Source organism: Xyrauchen texanus, chromosome 7 (assembly GCF_025860055.1).
Source record: "Xyrauchen texanus isolate HMW12.3.18 chromosome 7, RBS_HiC_50CHRs, whole genome shotgun sequence".
Taxonomy (NCBI): domain Eukaryota; kingdom Metazoa; phylum Chordata; class Actinopteri; order Cypriniformes; family Catostomidae; genus Xyrauchen; species Xyrauchen texanus.
Window position 1 is genome coordinate 13,131,011 of NC_068282.1, and position 24,200 is coordinate 13,155,210.

General features: G+C 37.9%; 1 protein-coding gene and 1 pseudogene across 1 annotated transcript; one reads left to right on the forward strand and one right to left on the reverse strand.

Moving 5' to 3' along the window:
* Positions 1-150: 150 nt before the first annotated feature.
* Positions 151-1,830, reverse strand: gpx1b (glutathione peroxidase 1b). Its single transcript, XM_052130142.1, has 2 exons — positions 1,571-1,830; positions 151-805 (listed from the first exon to the last, which is right to left on the reverse strand). The coding sequence occupies exons 1-2, from the start codon at positions 1,790-1,792 to the stop codon at positions 455-457; spliced, it is 573 nt and encodes a 190-aa protein (XP_051986102.1). The 5' UTR covers positions 1,793-1,830; the 3' UTR covers positions 151-454.
* A 4,746-nt stretch (positions 1,831-6,576) lies between these two features.
* On the forward strand, positions 6,577-22,776 carry LOC127646586 (Fanconi anemia group D2 protein-like; annotated as a pseudogene).
* The last annotated feature ends 1,424 nt before the right edge of the window (positions 22,777-24,200 follow it).

The following is a 24,200-nucleotide window of genomic DNA, read 5'->3' on the forward strand; positions in this document are numbered from 1 at the left end:
TAGTTTCCACTGAAACTCATTAATAGAGAATCAAGTTCTCGATCTCTTCAAAGCACCTGATGGGGAGTACAGCATTACACAAAAACAAATAAAGTCCTCTCCCAGTGACCAAAGCAGAACTGATTGAAAAATGAAGCCTTAAGACATGCACAAGTAGAATTTTTTTTTTATTGGTCCACAACAAGCATGTTGTGCAAGCATGGGCTAAATGAAACTGTTCAGTAAGGACTTTTGAATGGCATCAGATACCCCCCACAGACAAGCATGTTTAAAGGAGCATCTTCATTAAGTCAATGTCCAAACACAACAAAAATCATGCACACGAGAGCACAGCATGCTATGTAAAAAATATGGAGATCATTGCAAACGGCCTAGAAGCTGGAATATTGATTTATTTTGACACCTGTTTGATCCCTAAACCACTGCATTGCATACTAAAGCATCAAATAAACATTTAGTGGGCTATGCTGAGAAGTTTCTTGATGTCTCCCTCAATGTTGCTGGTCAGGTATCTTCTGCTGTAGCGTTTGAATGGCACTCCATCGGATCCAATGAGGAACTTCTCAAAATTCCATGCGATGTCGTTTCTACACACTGGACTCCACACAATAAATTTTGGATCACTCATGAAGGCCCTTGGCTCGTCACTCGGGAATGGAAGTTTCTCCTTGAGAAAGACGAAGAGAGGATGAGCGTCTTTCCCATTCACATCGACCTTCTCCAAAAGCTGGAATTTGGGATCAAAGCCATTCCCAGGACGGACATACTTCAGGGACATCAGGATCTCCTCGTTGTTACAGTTTTCCTATAAAGTGAAGATAAAACAAAAAGGCATAAGATGCAAACACATTTTTGCTGATTACCACACATCATATTTTTACTTGTTTAACTTTATAATTTTTTTTTTTTTTTTTTTTAAATACAGCAAAAATCAAGGTTAAATCACTTTCAATGGAAGTTAATGGGGCCAGTAAATAAACAGTTTCAAAATGATTGGCACAAGATGCAAATATTAGGCTACATGATTTCAGTATGATAAAACGATGGATTTACCAGCATTACAGGGTTTACCAGATTACAGGGTTTACTGACATTTAATGGTCATGACAACGAAGTTATTTCTATTGGATATAACTTTACATAGATCAGGTTAGTAAGCGACTTTATCACACTAAAATCATGTAACACGTAAAATGTTTACGGGATGTGAAAATACTTTTAAAACAGGGAGTATTTTAACGTTTATGGACTAGCCCCATTCACTTCCATTCTAAGTTCCTCACGGTAACAGCAGGCGATTGAGAGATATATAAATAAATATAAAACTTATTGAAATGACCTTTTTGACATTTTTAACGATTTTTTTAAGCATGGTAAAATTAAGGAATGTTGGTCAATGAACTAAAGAACGTTATAATTACGTTACTGCAATTTGTTAATGGATTGTCCTCCAATCTTAAACGTTTATAAAATGCAGACAGGTGCATGCACAGGTGCATGATGGCAGCAGGACATGGCACATCCAAGTGCGTCATAGGCCAGTTTTCACGTTCACGAGAAATCTTCTCACCTGATGTCCGAACTGGTTGCAGGGGACTCCCAGAATCACAAGCCCTTTGTCTGAGAAACGCTCATAGAGCTCGTTCATCTGGGTGTAATCCCTGGTGGTTGTTCCTCAAAGAGAGGCGACATTCTCGATCAGTACCACTTTGCCCTGTAAAGATGAAAACTTGAACACTTCTCCAGTGAGCGTTTTGGCTGTGATGTCGTAAAATGATTTTATTCCAGCCATGTTTACTCCTCGACGCAATACAGGCTACTACGAAAGAAACAGCACTAACGTTCCATTTATATTTGTGGGCGGTGTGCTCTTAAGTGACCAATCATTGACAGACGTTCCACGCCCACTTTTAAGACTATCCCTTAGAACGTAAGGGGCTGTCATCAAAACGTTCCGTTTATTGTTTCAAAATAGAAAAGGTTTATTGTTTTCTGTTCATAGTTATTGATTGTTAATGTGTTTTTCTTTATTTAAAGACTGACATAGATAAAGGACAAAGGCATACAGCTACGCCCCTAAACAATTCTTATATCCACATGACTGAGAATTTCATCTCGACCCCTAAAGAAACAGTAGGGATGTGCGATTCCAGAGAGTTGGCAATCGACTGGGATTCCTGGTTTTGAGTCGATTCCAGACTCATATTTTCGATTATTTTTCGCTTGTTTAGATAGGGGTTTATATTATAATGTACAGTAACTGACCACTAACTTTTTTACACTGAATAAAATGTCCAAACAATACACTCAATACACGTTAAAAATCCAGGTTGTTGTAAGGTTTATTTTATACAGTTTTACAACGTGTATTTAAAATGTTTGTTTTTTTTTATTTGATTTCATAAAATAATTAAAATATTGTAAAATATTTTATTAAAATAAAAAAGAATTTAAAATTGTGTAAAATGTAGGCTAATTAAAAAATGTGCGTAAAAACTTTTAGTAATTATTATATATATATTTTTGTAAAAATGTCCAGAACGAGTACAGAAGCATTACATCTCGCATTTATAAGTGCACAAATTGATCATTTAAACTTTAACATACAGATTTATTGATGTGAACTGGGACCCTAACTCAACTCTGCCATAGCCTCCAGCTTTGGAGTCGATTCCAGCGATTCAATTCGATTCTCAATTCCCAACTCCTCAGAATCGAGGAATCGATTCCAGTCCTACGAAACAGCAGCGCGGGAAGCAGTGTGATAGAAGTACTTCAGGCTGTTTACGCAAATATACATGTTGAGCCGGTTTCCCGTACGGGGATTAAGCCTAGTCGTAGACTAAATGTCATTTTAAACCTGGATTTATTGAAGTAGCTTTCTCACACATGGATTACAATAGTCTCAGACTTGCACTAGTCTCGATTTAGACAATCGGATTTCTAGAAGTAGGATTAGACCTAATTCAGATCTAAATGAAGTCTTAAATTAAACCTGGTCAGAAGCAGGTTTAACCTCAGATTAAAAACTTCTTGCCTCAAGGCTCACGTTCACAGTTGCAGAAAATGGATTACCTCGACTATTTCAACGACAATCAGAGACCACCACCAAGACCAGAAAGAAGGTTGCTGAAAGACAGGAGCAACCCACTAAATGATTTTGATGATTTACATTTTCTTGACCGTTTCCGTATGTCAAAGGAAAATGCAACAGAAATAATTGGTTTGCTGCAGCCCAAGCTTTCAGGTGACTTAGTCAGGGGCACCCCTATTTCTCCTTCCTTACAAATATTAATTACCTTTAGGTTTTTGGCATGTGGAACCTTCCATCGTGAAACTGGGGATTTGTGTGGTGTAGGTGAATCAACAGTGTGCAAAATAGTACACAAAGTCTGCAGTGCTATATGTGAACTGAAAAAGGATTTCATCAAATTCCCAAATGCTGCTGAACAGGCCACCTACAAGGTAGATTTCTATGAATATGGGAACTTCCCTGGAGTCATTGGTTGTATCGATGGCTGCCACATTCCCATCAAGTGTCCCTCTACAGCAGATGCTGTGGAATTCAGAAATCGTAAAAACTGGTTTTCAATAAATGTACAAGGAGTGTGCACTCCCACTATGCAGTTCTGCAATATTGTTGCACGTTGGAAAGGTTCAACTCATGACTCAAGTATTTTCCACAACTCCTCTTTGTACGGTCAGTTTGAAACAAGACAACACTCTGGAATTGTACTTGGTGACAGTGGGTATGCACAGACAAACTTCTTGTTCACCCTTATCTCCATCCAGTCAGACCAGAGCAACAGCGCTATAACCAAGCTCACATGCTCACCAGAGGGCTAATAGAGCGCATGTTTGGTGTATGGAAGAATCGTTTCCAGTGTCTCCGAAATACACTGCGGTTTGAACCTAGAAGGTGCTGCATTGTTATTATTGCAACAGCAGTGCTTCATAATTGTCTTAAACAGTGTGGCTGCCCAGACCCTGATATTGAAGATGATGATGACCAACATGTCCCTATCGCTGAGCTAGCCAATGACAGAAATGGACTTGCTTACAGAGATGCTTTTGCTTTGCAGCACTTCTCATAAATGAGCCTTGAGTGATACATAAATGATTGGCATAGACAGGTAAAAAAAATTCAGGAAATTATTTATTTAACTGAGATTTTGTTCCAAAGTCAATTGACACTGCTGCTGCTGCTTCATGTCTCTCTTTCATACACAACTCAAGATGAAGAATTTTCATTTTGACTTCATGTTCTTCTTTTAAATATTGTAATTTACGTTCATGGAACTCTATGGCAAGTTTCTCATGAATGGTCATCCTTTTCCCTCTTGACCTGCTGCCTGGATTAGAGACTGCTGGATGCTGACTAATGCTACTGCAGGAGACTGGATGCTGCTGCATGTTGGTGCTGGCTGCTGCTGGATTCATTTGAGCATCTTGACAGTTCCCTGCACCCCCCCAAGTCCTGTGTCAAGATCAGGTCATCTTTGTATGGAAAAAAAAATGTAGCATTACATTTGACTTCAACAATAAAGGTCATTACCTAATTTTTGTTACAAGACATGACTTGCATTGCATTTAATTATGTTGGATGGGATAGCACATGTTACTGTAAATGAGACGTGTCCTATAAAATGAGACTTTGAAAGATTCCTCACCTGAACTGTCCAAATGGTCATCATCTGGAATACCTTCCAGGGGTTGCTGACTTTCAATAATCCCAGCCAACAAGTCCCCCAACTCCTCTGTGTCTGGTGGAACTGGGAGTCCCCCACCTATCTTGAAACGCTCTTGACGCGTAGCAGCAGTTGTTTTTTTTCAGGTTTATTTTTATGTTTTTCCACAGGACCTTTACAAGATAATATATACTCTGAAGTAGGAGTTCTATATAATATTGTTTTCTTTTTACATTTCATTAATGAAAACCTTTATAATTGACTGATTTGTAAGAATGGGGCAACAATAAATCTTACCTGAACTTGTCGGAGTGTCCGTTTGGTTACTTTTTCATTTGAGTTGAATTCATTCAATATGGAAATCCATGCCTTCTTCTTCTTGTTTTCTGTACCTGAATCATGCTGTTTGTTTTCAATTACAGGATAGTTTGATGCAATTTGTTTAAAAAGGGTCTTCTCAAATTCACTGAAGTTTTTTGAGCGTTTTCTTCGGCCTTTATCCATTTTTTGGTTAAGTGTAGTGACTCCTGTTCCACACAATCCTTAAGACTAATGAATTACAAGTATTCCATACCAGGTTTTTATAGCAACCTCTCCTTAGCCACATGTGCATGCCATTAATCTAATCGGGTTTCCAAAAGATGATCTCACTTGTCCTTGATTACCTTAATCTGAGACTCTGTAGTCTAGAACTAGTTAATCCAAACTTAAGCAACATCTCAGAAAGTCAGTTGTTTAGTGTGGATTAATTTAAGTAGAATTAGCCTAGTCCTGGTTTATTTTAAGCCCTTAACGGGAAACCGGCCCGTTATGTTTCAGTCTTAATTTAATCCGCATTAATGAACAAAACAGGTCAATTACAAACCCTTAACTTCAGCAATGCGGGCACTTACCTTAGGATAAAGGTCACCGTCGATAGTGCTTGGCTTTGTAATGTAAGCTCTCGCTAAATAACACTTTATCCGAGTCTGTCAGTCTGCAAAATGTTTGTTTACCAGTTTTAGAAACATATAATTAATTTGTTTGTTTTGCATAAAGAACGTCATTGTTACATAGCACTGACTCATGTGAATTCACTGTTTTGTTTGAACTTTAATAGGTAAAGTTTTCCATTAATTATTTCATTAATCTAATCTGAGTTGAAGATGATGCGAAGAAAAGCTCATTCACCACAGTGGACGAATATTCCACCCTTGACATACCAAAGTTCCAGATGTCACATTCAAAAACATTTGCTATGTTAATGATGATAGCAAACTACTCTTACTATTTATGCAGTAATACGAATAGTATAGTATGCTATTTAGAATATAAAAATCTGGCTATTTTTAGAATTGAATACCAGTGTACTTTGTACTTCATATTGCACAGTATTGTTTATACTGCCTAGTCTTTTTTTAAAGGGATAGTTCACCCAAAAATGACAAATGTGTCATAATTTACTCACCCTTTTGCCATCCCAGATGTTTATGACTTTCTTTGTTCTGCTGAGCACAAACAAAATTTTTTAGAAGAATATTTCAGCTCTTTAAGCTTATATACAATGGAAGTGAATGGCGACCTGGACTTTAAATATCCAAAATTCACAGTTGTAATCCCTATGACTCCAATGGTTTAATATGTATTCTGAAGCATTGCAATCACTTTGGGAAAAACAGACAAATATTTCAGTATAAATATTTTTTTTTACTATAAATCTCCACTTTTCACGTTAACAATTGTATGTTTGTATGATATTCTGAACAAAGTAAAAGTCATAGTACATTTTAGTGTTGTTAAAAAAGTCAATATTTATAATTCATCCTTATTTATGCAGAGTCCAAAAAGACCAAGAGCAGTGGCCGACCCACAAAGTCTTCTCTACAGAACTTGCACCCGGACTCACCCGGTTTTTGTTCAGTTCCTGAAGGAATCTGGTGTCGCTTTGACTCCTGGCAATACAGCTAATGAAATTGGTAAGATGACAAATAATGAGAAAGTATATATGTATGCAATTTAGGTAAATCTGAAAATATTCACATTTCACCTAACAGATTTTATTCCATTGACGGCTGTCATGTGATTTTTTAAATTTTTACAGCTGTGGACAAAGATATATTTAAAAAGCGGCTCCAGCAGTATCTATGAAAGAATCCAAGATTTCCCAATGTGAGAAGCATCAATATACTACTTTTTTACACTGATCAGCCACAACAATAGCATTCTGAGATGATATTCTTCTCACCACAATTGTACAGAGCGATTATCTGAGTTACCATAGACTTTGTCAGTTCAAACCAGTCTGGCCATTCTCTATTGAATTCTCTCATCAGCCTGGCATTTCCATCCACAAAACTGCCACTCATTGGATGTTTTTTGTTTATTGGCACCATTCAGAGTAAATTCTTGAGACTGTTGTGCATGAAAATCCCAGGAGATCAGCAGTTACAGAAACCAGCCAGTCTGGCACCAACAATCATGCCAAGGTCCAAATAACTGAGATCACATTTTTTCCCCATTCTGATGGTTGATGTGAACATTAACTGAAGCTCCTGACCTATATCTGCATGATTTTATGCACTGCACTTCTGTCACACGATTGGCTGATTAGATAATCGCATGGATGATTGTTGGTGCCAGATGGGCTGGTTTGAGTATTTCTGTAACTGCTGATCTCCTGGCCAGATTGGATCGAACTGACAAAGTCTATGGTAACTCAGATAATCGCTTTGTACAATTGTGGTGAGAAGAATATCATACACAACCTACACAATATTATGCAGGTGGTTTTAATGTTGTGGCTGATCGGTGTGAGGAAGCTCATTACATTAGAAATGTATTTACGGTGTTGCATGACTTATTTGGTAGATCAATCAGGAGTTTATATCTGGGCTGGAAACATACAACGAAGAGCCAGAGAGATTCAGAAATGGCCTGCTTCCCTGTGTGCCAGCATCTGCTGGACAGAAATGTACGAAACAATGAGCAAAAAGTGTTTGTATTGAAATAATTTTTTAATCTAATTTACTCTTATAAAATGGCATCTATTTTCTCTCTAATATCAGTTCTGGCTCCTATCAGAAAAGTCGGGTTCGCTTTTTGCTTGGAATAGAGATGCTACAGGTAAAACAAGATGTACACCCCATTCCACCATACATATGATCATAGTACCCCAAGTGAGAAAAATGGTTTATGTTTTGTTTTTCTATTCTTTTGTCCTACATTTAGACCCTGGTTATAAACATATTGTTTGAAAAGCTTCCAGAATTCATGTTTGAGCGGTAAAAGTGTCATTATTTTAAATTGTTTTACCACATTACTTGTACATCATGCATTATTCCATTTATTTAGCATAATCTTTGTGTTGTTCTAATGGTATAGTACTGTACACAATAACAGTTACACTCTATTTACAGTAATATATTCTGAATATATTCTTCATTGCCCTGAATCAATGTTATTTGTGATTGCAATGTGCTCTATTCCAGTGTGAGTGTGGATGGCCCTCAATGTTCCCTGTCTCATAATTAACCAGTTAAAGTTGTTGGACCGAATCGTAGACTGCAAGGTATTCTTCTCACACAATGAGAAAGAATTAAGGAAAAAAGTGTTCATTTTCAACCAAGTATTTTAACTTCTCAAGTGTAATGTGGTTATAGATTACAGAGATATAATCTCCATAATCGTAAATAAGTGTTTTTGTTTGTAATAAAATAAATTTTTCATTCATTATGGCTGAAAGGCTCAAAGACTGCAAGATCATGTAGATTTACACTCTACAATATCAGGAAGATAAGACCTTTCCTCTCTCTACATGCCACACAACTGCTCGTTCAGTCACTTGTCATAACTAGACTGGACTACTGTAACGCTCTCATTGCAGGCCTTCCTGCATGTGCTATTAGACCTCTGCAAATGATTCAGAATGCAGCAGCACGTCTGGTCTTTAATGAACCAAAGAAAGCGCATGTTACACCACTCTTTGTCTCTCTCCACTGGCTACCGGTTGATGCACATATCAAATTCAAGGCTCTGATGCTGGCATACAAAACAGTCACTGGGTCTGCTCCAGCATACCTAAAAACATTTATGCAGAACTACTTTCCCACCAGTAGCCTGCGGTCGGCTAAGGAATGTCGCCTTGTTGTACCAAAACAAAGAGGCACCAAAACACTTTCCCGGACTTTCAGTTTCATCATACCACGTTGGTGGAATGACCTTCCCAACTCAATCCGTGAAGCTGAATCACTCTCTATCTTCAAAAAACTGCTAAAAACACATCTTTTCCAAGAGCACTTAACCAGTCACAAAAAAAAAAAAAGTAAGAAAATTTACAATTCTTGTTGCACTTAAATCTAAAGTTTTGTATACTATTCTGATGATAGTGAAACTTTGTAGTACGGCACTTTTCGTACCACTGTCTCCTTAAGATGATTCGCTTATGTTTTCCTCTTTTGTAAGTCGCTTTGGATAAAAGCATCTGCCAAATGAATAAATGTAAATGTAAATGATGGCTAAGCCTGATTTTCAGCTGCCATTACACCAGTCTACTAAGAAAAAAATGTGTTACATAATCCTTAAGAAATCATTTAATATTTTAACTTAGTACTAAAGTAAAATTTATTTTTGTTAGAATGCATAAAATGGATGTGCTACTTATTGAAGTGTGGAAATCGCAATATAGTTTATTTTTTCAGCTGAGGTATGACATACCTCATTTTTAAGTTACTTTACAGTAAAGTTTCTTTACACATTCAAGTCAAATTTCAGTTTTAAAAATAACGAAAATGAAGCATATTTCTCATTAAATTTATCAATCTATTGTTCTTTTGAGAGATGAAGGCTATTCCATGCACTTCTGTTTTAAAAGAATAAAACAAACTTGACCTAACTGTGACAGAGTGAGAAGTGGACAACCCAGATGCACAGCAAGAATCCAAGAAAAAGGTCCTCCTCACAGGTCCTAAACTAGCTGCTTTAATTAACTATAAGTAGAGGATTCTTGGATGAACAGAAAGCTTGAAGAATACATAATTTATTTTTGAAGAACTTGTCAATTGTAGCATTATAAATGCCTTTACAGTAGTTTTTCCAATTATTTTCAATCAATTTAATGCATCCTCTTTAAACAAGCCTCAAAACCACAAAATTAGTGTAATTATACATTTCCTTTGCATCACAGCTGTATTAATATTACAGTTTTGTATTAAATTATTACTGTTATTGTATTAAAACTACAGTTTACTTGTTAAAGCCAATTTGCAGTCCTGCTGTTGGTAATGTCTGGCTGATTTCATTGCTCTGTCTCTGTTTGTGTAGGATTTGAGTAGTAAGCTGATGCAGATGGTGTCTGTGGCTCCTGTTGAAATTCAGTGGGACATAATCACCAGTCTACCAGAAATACTTGAGGACTCCCATCATGGAGACATGGCCAGAGAAGTGAAGGTCGTCAGCATTAGCTGAGCCTGGTCAATCAGTGCCGGATCAGAACCTGTAGTGTTCCTGCACTTTGTGGATGGATAGAAGTGTCTGTAAAAGCTTCTTTTAATTTACTAATTAACTTAAACAAAACTCTGAATATCTTTTAAAAGATTTATGTCACTTTGGCAAATCCTGTGATTAATTCATCCTCAAAAGTGCTCATTGTATCAAACTTTATAAACACAACTTTGTTTCCTGGCAGATTGACTTAAAAAAACAATGTGCCCACACTCACTGAAGTTGCGTCAAATCAGGCAATCGGATCGCAGCTTACTGGAACAAGATTGTTTTGTGTGCAGTATGCCTCAGACAGTCATTGAACTTTATGTGTTTATGTGTCGTCTGAGGCTGAGATTATGTTGACCTGTTTTTGGTTTAGTAATTATGTCACTGACGGTAATTGTGTGTGATTATATGTAGTTATTATCATCCTATACATGGTATTTATGTGTGTCTGTATTTATGTCTGTTCACTTGTGCAGTGGTATACTTCAGCAGAACACTCAGCTCACCATGCCAATTTTGGATGCTTTGTCCAGCCTGAAACGGCCAAAGTTATTTTTCTCCATTAACCAACATCTTATGGAGTTTTGTGTTTCTTGCCACAGCTGCCTTCGGCTTGTGTGTGTGTTGTGAAAGGCGCTATACAAATAAAAATGACTCGACTTGACTCAAATCTCAACTCTGCATTACTGTTAGAGGTATCTGACTCACAAACATATACATTTGCGAAATTCACACCCACGGTTGATCCCATGCTTATTCATCTTACAAAAAGTGTTGTGTTATGATCTTTTCTCTCCCCACCCCATCTCTGTCTGTCAGGTGCGTGAGGCAGTGAACGGAACTCTGTCTGCTCTGGAGTTGGAGGATCTTCCTGTTGTAGTGAAGTTCATCTTGCACTCCATCTCTGCATCTGATGCTAATGAGGTCAGACCTTTAAACCTTTGCGCTCTAATCTGACCTTTATACAGATAGGAAAGATGGGATGTCACATTTTCAGTAGTCAATACTAACAGTAATATTTCAGGATTCTCGATACCAACTTCAAGACCTCCGCAGAAAAATAATATGCTATTCAACACACTCCTTTATTGGAAAAACTTCAACATGAATGTAAATATTAACAAATTAAAGGAAAACAATGTCATGCAGCCTGCAGCTCAAATGAAGTTTTTCCAAGTAATTATTCAATACTAGTAAGCAGTTGGTCATAAACGGAAGAACAAAAACATTGTTGCAAGCAATAGAACAAATATTGAAAATTATTTTTCATGTATCTAACTGTAACATCAACAAGTAAATTCATTCATCAAGTGAAAATAAATACAAAAGTAATCAAATGCAAAATAAAACTAGCGTACTTGACTAATAGTAATTTAGAGTAATATTCACTGCATTGTTATTATATAATACATGAATTCCTATTAAGTGCTTTTTTAGTCCTGCCTGGTTACATTCAATTACAATATAACTGACTGTGACATTAATACCTCGCCAAGACTTGCCTTTTGTCCTATAAGAGCATTTGACCATTCACATATGCAGCTGCATTTACCATGATGCATGAGCACTCTGCGCACAGTATCCGTTTATATGAGCGTTTCAAAGCAGTGTCAGTCATGTACCAAACTGAGTGTTCAGAACTGCTGATTCTGTGGGAAACAGTTTTGAATAAAATTCCTCATGCAGAAGAGCAGTCATTTTTCTCTTGTTCCATTGGTAATGCTCAGGTGGTGGTAAAAAGCTAGAGTTGGAGCAGTGTGTTTTGCCAGCAGTGCTGCAGACTGAACGAACAGTAAAAAAATAGCAAGGTGAGAAATGTTCCTGTTTCTCTTTTGTTTGTTATTCTCTTTTTTTAGACTATTCGTAGCTCTCTTTTCAAGTGTTAATTCTGTAATCATTTACTCATTTTGAAGTTTTGAAGACTGTTCATTCTGTTCTATTCCATACAAAAAGATGTGTAGTCACTAGGGGCTGTCAAGCTCCAAAACAGAAACAAATAAACTACTATAGGTAGAATAAATAAGGCACAAGGAAATGTTAAATAGAACGTTGGCCTCAGTCACTATTTAATTGTATGGAAAAAAGGTGTAATGACAGTGAATTGTGACTGAGGCCAACATTCTGCTTAACATGTCCTATTGTGTTCCACAGAAGACATAAAGTCATACATGTGTGGAACATCTTGGGGATAAGTAAATGATGAGAGCATTTTGATATTTGTATGAACTATCCCTTTAATTATTATTATTTTGTTGTTGTTGTAGAAATCAAAGTTTCAGACAGAACTGTAGAGTTTCTTTACTGTACATTGTATAATTTTTTGTGCAGGTCATCCAGTATCCCATCATGCAACAGTGGTCAGGACAGTGTGGCTTTGATTCTGGAGGTTATAAAGTTGGCTATCCACTTTCAGAAGTCCATCTCAGAGGCCTGGCTGAGGGTAAGAGAGTTTATATTATATTCACTGGTTTCATGTAAAGTTGCCATTCTGGGTATGATATTTTAAATGAAGTGATTTGAATATCATCAATATTTATTTATTTGCAGGCCAAAGAGAATGTTGTTGAGCCAGAGGAACACAAGGTGTGATTGATTTACATTTCCTTTGTATGATTGAAATATTTTTCACACCAAATGTAAGGTTAAATGCTACTTGTTGTGTCTCTTAGGTGGTTGATCTGTTGGTGCTGTTCATCCTTTGCTCCACTAATGCAAACCACAGCCAACAAGGGGGGGAGAGAGTGCTTAAGATGTGCTTAACCCTCCAGCAGAAGACCTTCAAATGTCTTGCTCAGGTTAGCGCTGCCCTACTTTCATCAAAATGCTTTAAAGGGATAGTTCACCCAAAAAGGAAAATTCTCTCATCCATCCCAGATGTGTGTGACTTTCTTTCTTCTGCTGAACACAAATGAAGATTTTTAGAAGAACACCTCAGCTCTGTAGGTCCATAAAGTGAAAGTGAATGGTTGCCAGAAATTTGAAGCTCTAAAAAGCATATAAAGGCAGCATAAAATTAATCCATAAGACTCTAGTTGTTAAATCTATATATTAATAATCTCAAACAACAGGAAAGGTCATTAAAAAGTCATGGAAATTAAAAACACACAACAAGTGTTGGAGCACTGTTACTAAGATATTTGTAAATAAAGCAACAGTACAAGATGAGGGTCGATAAATATTATTGATATAATTTTTGTTTTTGGCCTATTTATACCTTGTCTTTAAGTCTTTCACTTGACCTATTGAGTGAAATCTTTTGGGGGGATTGATTGGGGGAATTGTTGGTTCTTAAATGTGATGGTGTGTTTTTGGGTTTTGTGACAGGGTATTCTGGACTACATGGATAACCTGACCTCACAACAGATCAAACTACTATTTCACCTGGTCAGCCACCTTGCGTTCGGGCAAGAGGAGCAGGGAGGGCACATCCAGGTGAGAGACACGCTGCAGCTTAATGGTGAAGCATGACATTTTTTTATGTTAAAATCCTTTCTCAAATTCCAGTTTAATGTGCAGACTTTAAATAAAAGTAAGACATTCATAAGTTGTAAACACTGTGGCTTTGTGGTGCTTTTCAAAACAATACTATTTATTTGAGTGATGCGACATGTCAATTTCTGTTTTGGGCAGGGACTATCTGTTTGCTAAAACAATGCCAGATTGCCGCTGCCAGGGGCGGAGGAATGTCCCCAGGTGCCACCAGAAAAGCGGAGGGGCGTTCTGTCCGCTGGGGGTCGGAGGTTTGACTCCGGTTCGCCCGGAGAGGAGCGGCTCTCGTCCGCCGAGGAGTGTGGAGGAGTGTTCAAGGACCACGCGACGGTACATCAGAGAACTCTCTTTCGCACCGTGTTGGCCTTTTTCTCTTGCCGATTTAGTGTTTTTTTGTTGTTGTTTTCCCCTCCTGTCTCCTCCCAGGTCGAGGAAGGCAGGGATGACCTGACTGGGCACAAAGCACGCCCCTCCCCAGGGAAAGAGAGGGTTGTTCAGCAGACAATGCTAGCTACAGCAGTAGTGTAGATCCCTGGCATGCGGACATAGAGCGGAATTCCTTTGTGGATTGCCAGGCTGAACTCAGCGAAGACTGGAAGGCAAACCACAACCCAAACAACGCGGGCAAACCAACAGAGTGACAAGACAGGTCCAGCTAGACAAGGAGAGAGAGGTTATTACTCAAGCATAATAATCTGGCAAAGAAACATGAGCAGGGCATATGTAGGGAGTGCAATCAGGCTGGAACAGGTGTTGCTCGACAAGCAATCAGTGACATGATCGCTCCGCCCTGAGAACAATGAACGTTCCCATGGAAATATCGATCATGCCAGTCGAGTGCGCCTGCGAAACATGAGGGGAGAGAAAATTACAAATGTAGCTGGTTATTTTTTTTGTTATTGATGTTTTAATCTGTCTGCTTGTCCGGTCGGCAAGTAAAATTCTGTTTTACTTGCCTCTTTAAAAATCCACTTGTCCCGGACAATCTGAGCCATCAATGAAATTAAACAAAAGTGGTTACAAATGTTGAACTTGCTCCTCAGATGCTGAAAATAGTTATGGTGTCAGAGCCGCTGGTAATAGCGTTAACCTTAGATAATTGGTTTGCTGCTTTGCCAAAGTAATTGTGCAAAACACAACGTAAGAAATCTTTTATGTTATGGGAAGTGTAAAAATATTTTCGGTTCATTATGAAACTGTGGCGGGACAAATTAGGTGGGCCGCCACAGTCTAGGTAATTAATGAGAAACACTGTGTTCCTAAAAAAGTGCTTAGTGAGTGTATTAAAAAATGTTTTATCTTTGTTTTGGAATGTAATGTATTAACAATACTCTGATCTGTGTGTGTGTGATATGTAATGGCTCTGTTGGAGCTGGTACGTTCATGCAGTGAGTGTTCTCTTGAAGCTGCTGCTCTCTGTTATGATGAGCTGGCTAACTTGCTACAAACCTGCAAACTGGTCCTTTGGTGCAGGTGTATATGTGACCGCACTTTGGCCCTTAAATCTGAACAGTGACTGATCAGTGACTACCATGTATAAACATGTATAACAATAATAAAGATCAATACACAACAAAAGAGAGCCCATTTCAAGCTATTCATCAAATTGCTTGAGTCTTTTAGATCCTTATGTCATTCTCAGGCTTGGATCGGAAGAGTGTGTTAGAGGATTTCCAGGAACACTTTTTCGATGACCTTGGACCTGGTATATCAGTGTGAGTGACTCATTCAGGGGTCATAAATGGCTCATGTATGACCATATTATCATTACGATCTTTCATCAAGAGGACCGGTAAATCAATTTATATTGTTCTATGCTTAAATATGTTAGTTATTTATCTACTTCATCTGCACAGATCAAACCGCTGCATAGCGACCTTCATTTGAACGATCTCGATATGATTCTTAAATCCCAAGGTCTATCTTTCACTCTGTGGCAACCCTCTATAATAAAAGTAAATCACTCACATGTGCGACAAAATCTCATGCCATGCGACAAAAAATTTAGATTAATTGGCAGGTAAATGTTCAGATTTCCCTCACCAATGATTGAGTAGTGTAGTGGAGATGCTATTAGCACAGAGATCCTTTCAGTGTGTGTTGGGAGTAAAAGTTTGGTTTAACTCGTTCTGTGTGTCCAAAGACGAGATCCACACAATCGAATTGTACCTAGAAGGTTAGAAGGTCCCTTTATAATTAAGTGCTTTAGCTGAGAGTTTATTTTATATGTAAGCAAAATGGATATTATACAGAAATGTACCCATATGAATCGATATTGAATTGACTCGAGAGCTTGGGAGTCGGAATCAAACTGAATCAGGAAATCTGTATCAATATCCAGCACTAATACACGTATTAATACAAATTAGCTATGTGTACATAATGTGTTAATAGTTCACAAGGTTATTACTAAGTAATGAATTACAGTAGTTTGAAAATTGTGTTACATGGACACTTTAATGTGAAGTGTTTCTGTTTTAGTAGTTTTATATTTGTTGACCTCCTTCTGACCCTTTGCCTATATGTCTCTCAGTTCGTTTGTGTTTCCTGCCTCTGTGGTGTATAATCTGGATGAGAAGGAAAGTCGGAGGAATTGCCATCAATCTTTTGTCACTAATGACTCAAGACCAACAGCTCAAAGCAGACACACCCCAACCAGCAGGAGTCAAGAGAAAGAGGTCAGACCAGCCCTAGAACTACTAACACATATGCACACACTTACCCTGCTATAAAAATGCACATTCCATAGAATTGTATTGTTTTATATATAAGCAATTCTACTTTATGACTTTATCTATGAATCAATTTTCAATTTTGAGCATACTGAACATCCCCTGAGGGAAGTTTTGTCAAATTCAACTCACTTTTGGGGATAGTTTTGGATAAATATTGTGCAAAATAAAGTGAAAATTTAACCTATTACTAAATGACACCTTTTTAAAGGAATAGTTCACCCAAGAATGAACATTTGAAAATTAACTCATCATCTGAGTTTCTTTCTTCATCAAAACAGAATTTAAGATTTTTAGGATTTCATTTCAGACCTCCACCTTTAAACAGAGCAGGGGTGCAGAGCCCGAGGGAGGCGTGACAATGACAAAGTTTTCACACATACCTGAGTTTGCTGGAAAAACAGCACGGGCACAGCTGATGAATTCAGATATCGACCCTTTGTTTCTTTCGATGGTCTGAAATCCTCAGGGGTAAAATGTTCACTGCACACCCTCCAATGTTTGAGAGGATGTAGGGGTGTACTGATAACCAGGTTCAGCGTGATAAACCAGAGCTTCAATCGCTCATGATCATGTATAGGCAATCGATGAAAAGTTAAATCTTTTCCCAGTGTGCATTTTCTTTGGGGTTTCTGAAGGTTGAAGCATCCTGGATACACACACCAAACTACCATTTTGAACAATACACTTATACATATACAAATCTCCAGCAAAGACAATTACATTTTTGTACAGCGCTCCACTTGTAAACAATGACATGCTTCTTGCCTCTTCCTCCACGTGACGTGTGACCTTACCGACGAGCTTACGTCATCCCTCTCATGAGCGGACGTCACAGAGATTTACGGAAGTGAACAATTTTTGTTAAAAATAATATAAGTCTTGTTTTGTTTCTAAAAATAATAAATCGTTTGCATTCAGAAGAACTTTATTTGTAGACTGGAGTCGTGTGGATTATTTTTATGCACCCTAAATATTAATTTTGTACCATCAAAAAAATTTCAGAGTACATTCACTTGCATTTTTTAAAGGTGGAGTCCTGAAATGAAATCCTACAAATTTTAAATTCTGTTTTGATGAAGAATGAAACTCCTGGCAAAGGGTGAGTAAATTATCAGCAAATTTTCATTTTGGGGTGAACTATTCCATTAATTGTTGTTGGTGTTTGATAGACTGTTTTCAGTAGTTGAAACTGTACTTAACTGTACCTGTCACAATGTGGAGAAATTCTCGGTACCAAATCATGCAAAGAGACCTCTGTAAGAGGGGCAGTTTTACTGACTCCCCTCACACCCTCTCATTCATAGGCATCTGTCTCCTCTGTGTCTGTCCCCATTTTTCTGCCTCCTGAGGCTGTATGAAGAAGTGCAGCACCAGGGAGGTCTGGAGGAGATTGATGCTATGTTAAGTGTGTTAGGTCTTGACTAGTTTTATTTGTACACATTGTAAACCAGTTGTACTTTTAACCTTACAGATTCTACCGACATCATGTTTGATATGTATCTAAACTGTTGTGCCCTGGAGGGTCTCACCACACACAGATTCCTTTGAAACTGACATATTATTTTCATTGCAGATGTTATATTAATGTCTAAAACTGTACAAAAATCTAGCACAACCTCTGATTTATTTTAAGTGTATGGAGTAAATTGGCAATATATCACACCTTGCACAAGTTTATCAGCCATTTTACCTAACCAAAAATTAGAAGACCAAATAATTATTAGTTTATTTAACAACAGTTCATTATATTCTATAGCGTGACTTGTTTTTTATTATTATGTTGAGGATGATGTGGAAAAACAGTGTTTAAAGAGGCATGCATGATACATAAAATGATCTCAAGAGGGCAATGAAGCTCACAGTCAAATCCCTTTTTGGTATGTTCCACTGGGAGTGTTTAATTGTGAGTTGTGTGTGCTGTTTCAGGATGTCCTGTTGTCCTCACTGACATGGAGATTGTGGAGAAGGTAGAGAGGGAGTTCATCTGTTCATTGCTCTTCCACACCATCAACTGGTTCAGAGAGGTTAGTGCACCTCTTCATCACAGAGTACTAAATTCAGAACTGACTTAATATATTTCCCCAAAAGGAAATTTATGTAACCAGTACTACCGCCATGAAACATGTATGACTTGTGTTTTAGTACATAGATCACAAAAAGATATGCTAAGCCAAAAATTCTAACTGATAGCTCCTAAAATGACAAAAAGCACCACAAAAATAGTCCAAATAACTTGTGTGCTTTATTCCATATCTTCTGAAGCTTTACAATAGCTTAGTATGAGGAAATTACAATGAGGAAATGTTCCTTTAAAATACAATAACAATCAGTAATTATGAATTGACGCTAATTTGTTTAACTTGAGTTTTAATTAGTTTAAATATTTTATATATTGTACATTTTCATGTACTATATGTATAATACAGATATGTATATATATATATATATATATATATATATATATATATATATATATATATATATATATATATTATACCATCATGTTTGCTTAATTGGTGGTGGTGAATACGTTTTGCAGGCAGAAAGATCCTGAGATGAAAATGAAGGTTGTAACTCGTTTTCAGAATATCACTTACCTTCAGAGTTTACTGCAGACATGCTTGACATGTAACAGAGAGACAGTTTATACTCTTTACTTTAAGCAGTACACTTTTAAATGTATTGTAGTCATACGCTAAGACATGTTTCAACTCTTTATATCTCCCGTTGTAACTTTATCTGCAAATATATCTCCCGTTGTGGATTTATCTGCAATTTCTATGTATTTTATATCAAAAATATTTGCTCTGTGAAACCTTAGGTTTACTGCTAAGAGTGCGGAATTCTGTGGGGCTTGTTTTCTCTGTAAAAGTTTAGGTTTTGGTGTGTTGTACTAGCTACACCAGGCTACATTACTCCTCCGGCTAACTTTGATGGAGAGTGTGCTGAGGGGATGATACCCTCCTCCTTCAATGCTCCACTAAAGAAATCAAAGAAAGGTAAACCTGCTGGATAGATGACAAAACTTTCCCACTGTGTGTATTTCACTTCAGATAGGGTCATTTCTTTACTCTGTGTGTGTTTAGAGTCAGCTGCAAAGAAAAGGAAGTCGAGTAAGAACTCTTTAGGAGACAAGTCAGTGCTGAAGGCAGAGGAGTCCCAACAGGTAAAACATATGTTGTCACATCCTGTCCCTCACATGCATTGACACATTGAACACCTGTTAGATTAGACTACTGAAGTGGAGAATATATGTTAGAGTTTATGTGCTTTCAGTTATGTAACTAAACTATTTTGAGATTTTACTACAGTTACCCCTCAATTTTGATCAGTTGAAAGCAGAAGTATTTTTGGATGTTTGACACAAGTTCAAGTATTTACATTTTTGTATTGTAGCAGGACCATCCAGAGAAAGAGAGTGAGAAGAAGACAGAGAAGGATGCCAAATCAGGGGTCAGTCTATCTTCCTATTATCTATTCTTCAGAGAGCTGGACGTTGAAGCTCTGAGTGTGCTACAGTGTGGCCTTCAGTCCCGAACACTGTTGGACACTGAGCTACACAGCAAGGTTAAAACAGTTTGCTGTACAGTTCTAAGTACAAGTACATGCTTTGCTTCTTGGCAAAATGTGTTGTATGCTATGATTGAAAGTTGTTTTGTGTGTAGGTCAGGGACGAAGTGCAGTTGGGCTCTGCTGAGTTGCACTTCCTGCTGGAAGATATATGGTGTAAACTGGATTTTAGTTTGGTTTCTGCTTCTTCTAAGAAACCTCAATTTCTTAAAGTATGAACACACACATCTTAACATTATTTATCCAAATAGGACTTTTTTCTTTTAATGTTCTAATTGGTACTTATTGATACACATGTGATAATGATGATAAATGAAGATTATCTGGTGTCTCTTTAGAGTAAGAAAAACAGAGTGGTGAGAAATCGCCACCTGTTGCACTGAGCTGCTGCCCACACTTTGCACACACCTGGAGAACTGCCACAATAACTTTCAGGTACACACACATTTCCATTGACAGTCTTGTAAACATAGTTATTGTGTAATATAATAGCCCATACAGCACCATCAGTTAGGCACAAGTACCCTTTCCTTGAGACAAAATGTTCACCAAAAGCTAAATATCATTAGTTATGATGTTTATTCATTGTGGCAGCGGGGGCGTGGTCAAGCGCCCGTCCGGGAGAGAGAAGCGGTAAGGGCGCTCACACCTGGGCCAAATTATGTCTAACACCTGTCTCTAATTGCAGTAGAGTGAGGAGAGCGGTTAAAATGCCAGCAGCCACAGAGGAGGGGAGAGTGACCGACAAGCAGACCCAGTGTTTTGCCATTTATATGTAGTGTCTGTAAAATATTGTGGAAAGAAGATAATTAAAAGCTTACCGTATCCTGAAGACCTGTTTCCTGTTGTCCTTGCAGAGAGAGAGTTCTACATTCATCAACAACAAAAAACAAAACCAGGCCATATAATTAGACCATTACAATTAGATTAATACAATTACAACAGTCTAATGCTTTTAATTACTTTAATTTTAACAACATTAATATATACCTTATATGTATTAAAGGGGTCATGACATGCCTTTTTTATTATTATTTTTTATATTTTCCTTGAGGTTGACTTATAAAATTACATATGTTTTTTGCCCAGTCATATAGTGTGTTTGTAAAGCAATATAATGTAAAGCTTTATATTGAGTGACATGGTAGATCTCCCTTTCCCTTCCCAACAATGTTCTATTCAACTTCTCTGTTTTAAGATATGTGAAGGGTTCACATGGTCATGGAAAACCTGGAAATATCAGTGCATTTTAAAATGTTCATTTCCAGTCCTGGAAACGCCACTTTTGTATATAAAAACAAAAGTAAATAACGTAAAATTCATGGCAATTTCGATGGTGAATATCTATAGTTTTCCTCTGCCTAAACTGTCTCATCAGCTAGATTTTGCTATTGTGCAGAGTAAAACTTGCCTGCAAGCTAGGTAATGTCTATATTTGTTTGCAAATTGTTCTTTCGCATCAACAAATAGGTCAAAACAGACCTATTCGGTCTGAATGTTTGATACTGAATCAGTCTGAATCAAAATTATTTATATAAATCTGTTTGCAGCATTACCAGCAATGTTTGAAAGCTGTCAAGATTCTGTTTTCAGTTCTGTTTGGTGCTTGTAATTACACTTCAGTTTTCAAAATCTTTTTACCAGCTTTCACCCTGCTGTTTATTTTCAGGGCTGGCTTCTCTGGATTGGGGCATCGTGCTGTGCTGAGGAGTGCCCTGGGAGTCCTGGCCAGCCGACTCGAAGAAGAGACAGACCTGACCCTGGATTAGCTCAGCAGGTGAGAGCATCAGTGCTCACAACCCCTGCATTCTAATAGTTGAGAGATTGCAGTGTAACCATCTGTCCATGGTGAGAGATATGCCCAGATATGCCCAGACATGCTTTTCAGTTCCTGCAGAACTTCCGAAGTACAGTGCCCAGCTTGAGTACAGCCCTGTGGCTGACCCAGCTGCTCATCGTGCTATGTATGGAAGATCAAACCACAGGACCTAAAGAGAACAGATCTGTGCGTTTCTACCTCTAAATGCTGTATAGTTCTGTTTGCTCTCACCAACACAAATTTTTATTTATATAGTCTATCCCTCACAGCCTCGTTTCCATAATCGAGTCATAATTCTGCTTCTCCATTTTCAGATTAGGCAAGAAACAGGGCTGACCAATCAAGTTCCAGCCTTGAAGAAAATCTGGAGCAGTTTGTGTATCATTCGAAGGCCATGCTCACTCTAACCACTGCCAGGAGGCCTTCTGGATGGGGAACCTGAAGAACAGAGACCTAAAGTTGAGCGCTGTGTAATATAGCTCAGATAGTTAACTCAAAGACTAAAGTTTAGATGTATTGTCGAGATTAATCCAGTGAAGAATGATGAAGAACTCTACTCTTTAATGAAGAGTGTAGCATTTATGTATGACAATATTACCAACATGTTGTTTTTCAGGGTGAAGAGATACTCTCACAAAGGTCACAGGCAGCTAATGAAGAAAAGCAAGAGTCCTCTCAGTTGCAAAGTGAAGTGAAGGTATATGTATATGATTTTTTCTAATCATCATTTTCTAATTTATTTAGGCCCATCTGTTTAGACCCAGGACTCTGATGAGAGAACTAGTGGACATCAGGAGGAAGAAGTGGGGGAATCTGATGAATCAGATTAATATGAAGGGTCACTTGTGATTAGCACATAAACAGCACACTATTAATACTTCATTTTATATCTTTAAAATCGTTCTTGGGATTTGTGATCTCTGATCTTAAAATGGAAAATATATACGTTGTCTCGTAAAAGGTGTTATGTGATGTTGGCTAGTTATCTGTAATCAAGTGGTTTCCTCTCTAATTGTGTTGACATGTTTTAATAATAATTTAGTGTCATATTTCAAGAATTATAAATGAATGTCAATAACTTCAGTTGTTTTGTATTTTTTGTATACATTCTGCAGTAGACATTGTTTAAAAGTCAGATATTAGACAGAATGACAGACATGTTGACAATTGCAATTCCTGTTGACAGAAAGACAAAAATCACAACCATTGGCATAATGAGAAAATGCAATACATCCGTAAAGTATTCACATCGCTTCACTTTTTCCACATTTTGTTATGTTACAGCATTATTCCAAAATTGATTAAATTCATTATTTTCCTCAAAATTCTACAAACAATTCCGAATAATGACAACGTGAAAGAAGTTTGTTTGAAATCTTTGTAAATGTATTAGAAATAAAAAATGTTCGACTTATGTACAAAATATGTACATAAGTATTCGCAGCCTTGGCCATGACACCCAAAATTGACCTCAGGTGCATCCTGTTTCCACTGATCATCCTTGAGATGTTTCTACAACTTGATTGGAGTCCACCTGTGGTACATTCAGTTGATTGGACATGATTTGGAAAGGCACACACCTGTCTATATAAGGTCCCACAGTTAACAGTGCATGTCAGATCACAAACCAAGCCATGAAGTCCAAGGAATTGTCTGTAGACCTCCGAGACAGGATTGTATTGCGGCACATATCTGGAGAAGGTTACAGAAAACTTTCTGCAGCATTGAAGGTCCCAGTGAGCACAGTGACCTCCATCATCCGTAAATGGAAGAAGTTTGAAACCACCAGGACTCTTCCTAGAGCTGGCCGCCCGGCCAAACTGAGTGATCGGGGGAGAAGGGTCTTAGTCAGGGAGGTGACCAAGAACCCGATGGAGCTCTGTCAGAGTGACCAGCGTTTCTCTGTGGAGAGAGGAGAAACTTCCAGAAGAACATCCATATCTGCAGCACTCCGTCCATATCTGCAGCACTCCACCAATCAGGCCTGTATGATAGAGTGGCCAGACGGAAGCCTCTCCTCAGTTAAAAGCACATGACAGCCCGCCTGGAGTTTGCCAAAAGAAACCTGAAGGATTCTCAGGCCATGAGAAACAAAATTCTCTGGTCTGATGAAACAAAGATTGAACTCTTTTACCTGAATGGCAAGCGTCATGTCTGGAGGAAACCAGGCACCGCTCATCACCTGGCCAATACCATCCCTACAGTGAAGCATGGTGGTGGCAGCATCATGCTGTGGGGATGTTTTTCAGCAGCAGGAACTGGGAGACTAGTCAGGATCAAGAGAAAGATGAATGCAGCAATGTACAGAGACATCCTTGATGAAAACCTGCTCCAGAGCGCTCTGGACCTCAGACTGGGGCGAAGGTTCATCTTCCAACATTACAACGACCCTAAGCACACAGCCAAGATGACAAAGGAGTGGCTAAGGGCAGG